Source organism: Cannabis sativa, chromosome 7 (genome assembly GCF_029168945.1).
Source record: "Cannabis sativa cultivar Pink pepper isolate KNU-18-1 chromosome 7, ASM2916894v1, whole genome shotgun sequence".
In the NCBI taxonomy this organism is placed as follows: domain Eukaryota; kingdom Viridiplantae; phylum Streptophyta; class Magnoliopsida; order Rosales; family Cannabaceae; genus Cannabis; species Cannabis sativa.
The window spans coordinates 42,893,159-42,895,963 of record NC_083607.1 but is presented as its reverse complement, the minus strand read 5'-3'; the positions used below and the strand labels follow the sequence as shown (position 1 = coordinate 42,895,963).

At 38.7% G+C, this 2,805-nt stretch overlaps 1 protein-coding gene across 1 annotated transcript; it reads right to left on the bottom strand.

The window, feature by feature from the left end:
* Window positions 1–643: 643 nt before the first annotated feature.
* LOC115696820 (spermidine hydroxycinnamoyl transferase) lies at window positions 644–2,604 on the bottom strand. Its single transcript, XM_030623703.2, has one exon. It carries the CDS (start codon window positions 2,471–2,473, stop codon window positions 836–838), a length of 1,638 nt encoding a protein of 545 aa, XP_030479563.2. The 5' UTR covers window positions 2,474–2,604; the 3' UTR covers window positions 644–835.
* Window positions 2,605–2,805: the final 201 nt, after the last annotated feature.

Below are 2,805 nucleotides of genomic sequence, written 5' to 3'. Positions count from 1 at the left end.
TCAATGAAGTAAAACAAATTTCATGAGTGCACACAAACACATATGAGAATCTCACATAAGAAAACAAATTTTGTTATTAATTTGAAAAGCAGAGAATTTTCACTTTTTTTCATACTGAGGTGAAAAGATATTAGAATAGGAGTATACACGAGTTCAATGTTTTGGATCTAAAATTGATTACAATAATAAGTGAGCGATAAAGAGAGAAAATACCGAAGCAATTTTCAAATGGTATGAGCATGTCACTAGAGTCGATCACCTGTGCACATAGTGAATCTTCATCGTCATCTCCATTGCCAAAGTGAATTGTCATCGAACGCCAGATGAATTGCCACCTCCATTGTATAACTAGATCATCACTGCGAAACAATCTACTTCTTCAAATATATAGCGTACCAAAGGAGCCCTTATATATTTGATCTATACATATAAAAAATCTAACATATATCACTGAACAAAAAACAATCTCTCTAACAGGACGAGAAGAAGATACTAGTTTTGCTATATATTTTCTAATATCAATGCAAGATTTACACAACAATATTCTCTGGTTATGCCTATGAGCATGCACCATATTTTGAAGTAGGTGCTAATACGAATTCATAAAAAAATCTCAATATATAATAAGTTAGAAAGATGGTGATAGTTAATCAAATATATTATTTCAGCATAACTAAATACAATCAAACAATATATAAGTAATCCAGCAAATTATCAAACAAACAAGGAAATAAACACAGATTCCACAATAATATTTATACCATATAACTGAATTTTCAAAGCTGATGAGACTCTCTAAACGTCTCAAAAGTCCCCCAATTATAATCAGATAAACCTAAATCAACTCCTTACTAAGCTCATCTGAGAACGAGGACAACGTCTCTGACGAGTAATTATTAATAATGTCGTCGTAGAAATATTTCTTGAAAGCTTCGACATGTTCCACCAGAAGACAAACAACAATCAACAGTGACTTATCATCTTCACTACCACCACCACGAAGTATCCATGTGTCACCGTCTACTCCGTGATTAGCCGGACCAAAATGAATCTCCTTTCCCCATCCGAAATCAATGCCCTCAAACGGCAAGTTCATCCAGTTAACGACCCCGATATTTGGATTCCCCCCATAATTGGCTCCTCCGTTAGTGGATGACTTATACGAGTATTGGAACTTGGTCAAGTTTTGTTGACTTTTAAAAAAGTCAATTGCTGACAAAACGTACTCGCTTGTCACAGTCTCAATCGCCGACCGTACCTTACTTGCACCGTGACTTAACGGCAGAGACAACAACTCACCGGCATTGCAGCTAGCCGTTATATCGAACACTCCATTGCCGAAGAACCAAAACGGTAATGGCGGCTGAAGACGCTTTCGTGAGTCAATTGTTATGAGACAAGCCGTAGGCTGTTCTTGCTGGTGCTTCCTCGCTTTACTCGAACACCTCCAAATATATGTCGTTAAGGCCTCATAACGCGTGTATGGTCGTGACATTTTGGCGTGATTAGCCATCTTTTTCACTTTCTCAACTTGTTCACTCGTAAGCTTTAGTGTCACCATTGTTGTTTTCATCTTCTCAAGTTCTTCTGCAGTAGGTTGTTTCAACATAAACGGCATATTACAGAAGTCTTTCGAGTGATCAAAGCGCGGTATGACTGCCGATTCTCCAACTCGAAATGCCTTCTTGTCCAAAATAGGTATGTTTTGTAATGGTAGACCTCGTGCTATTCGAGCCCACTCGGTCATGAAGTTTGCGGCGCTTAGTCCGTCAGTGATGATGTGTGAGGAGGTAAAGCTTAGGCATAAACCACCACACCTGAATTGAGTGAGCTGCACCAACAGAATAGGTAGTTCGTGAATTGGATTAGTGTCGTCTATGTATGGGAAAAGGAAGCGATCAAAGTTTTGAGTGGGTGTGAAGTAGTTATCTGCTCCAAAATCAACCAAATCTGCGTTCAACTCGGCTGCAACGAAAATGGCCCCTTGCGCGTTGCATACGAGCTCGAAACGACTATCATTGGTGGAGTGCAAACGACCAGCCAAGGGATAGAAATTTACTAGAACCTGACTCAAGGAATTGATAAGGATTTCAGTGATGGTTTGGAATGGCGTCGGTGTTGGGGTTGGCCCGTAGAAATAGATAGCACGAGCATAGGTGGTTGAACCAATTTGATCAAATTCTGACAAGGACATAATCCCAGTCCAAGTTGATTCAGCCGGAGTCACCATCAGGTTTCGTTTGATTATCAACTCCATGTTTGGAACGTACTCAATAGAGAGATGCAGACCGTGAATATATAAGAGAAGTAAAGTTGTGGTTTTGTTGAGGAAAAACAAATTGAGACGTGTTGGCGTTTTGGGTGTGTTTATATAGAGGACAAGGATGGTACGAAACCAACATGGCATGGATATCCACTGGTGTAATATTCGTTCGTGTAATATCATTGTAATGCAACCAGTAGAAACCAACATGCCACACGTGAATGGTACGTGTTCTATACAAATTACATATATTTCCACGTAAGAATTAATATTAACTCGGTCAAACAAAATAAATGCTCTAAAACGGTAGTCTGTGTACAGTAATGCTCTAAAACGGTAAGTTATAACTCGCCTAGTCATGCTTAGCTGTTTTGTTATAATGCTCTTTGAGGAAAACAAACAAATACAGAAAAATATTTATCATGTTGTGGCACAATGAACGTGCACACATAGATAATTTTGTAGTCCCTAGTTAGTAACGTTCCGCTGGTGATAAGACCTAAATTGACCAAAATGAAAGTGCACAGAATTTCTATATATCC

Bases quoted from the DNA above. Each gene is read 5' to 3' on its own strand.
- LOC115696820 (XM_030623703.2), bottom strand. From the start codon at position 2,473: ATGTTGGTTTCTACTGGTTGCATTACAATGATATTACACGAACGAATA.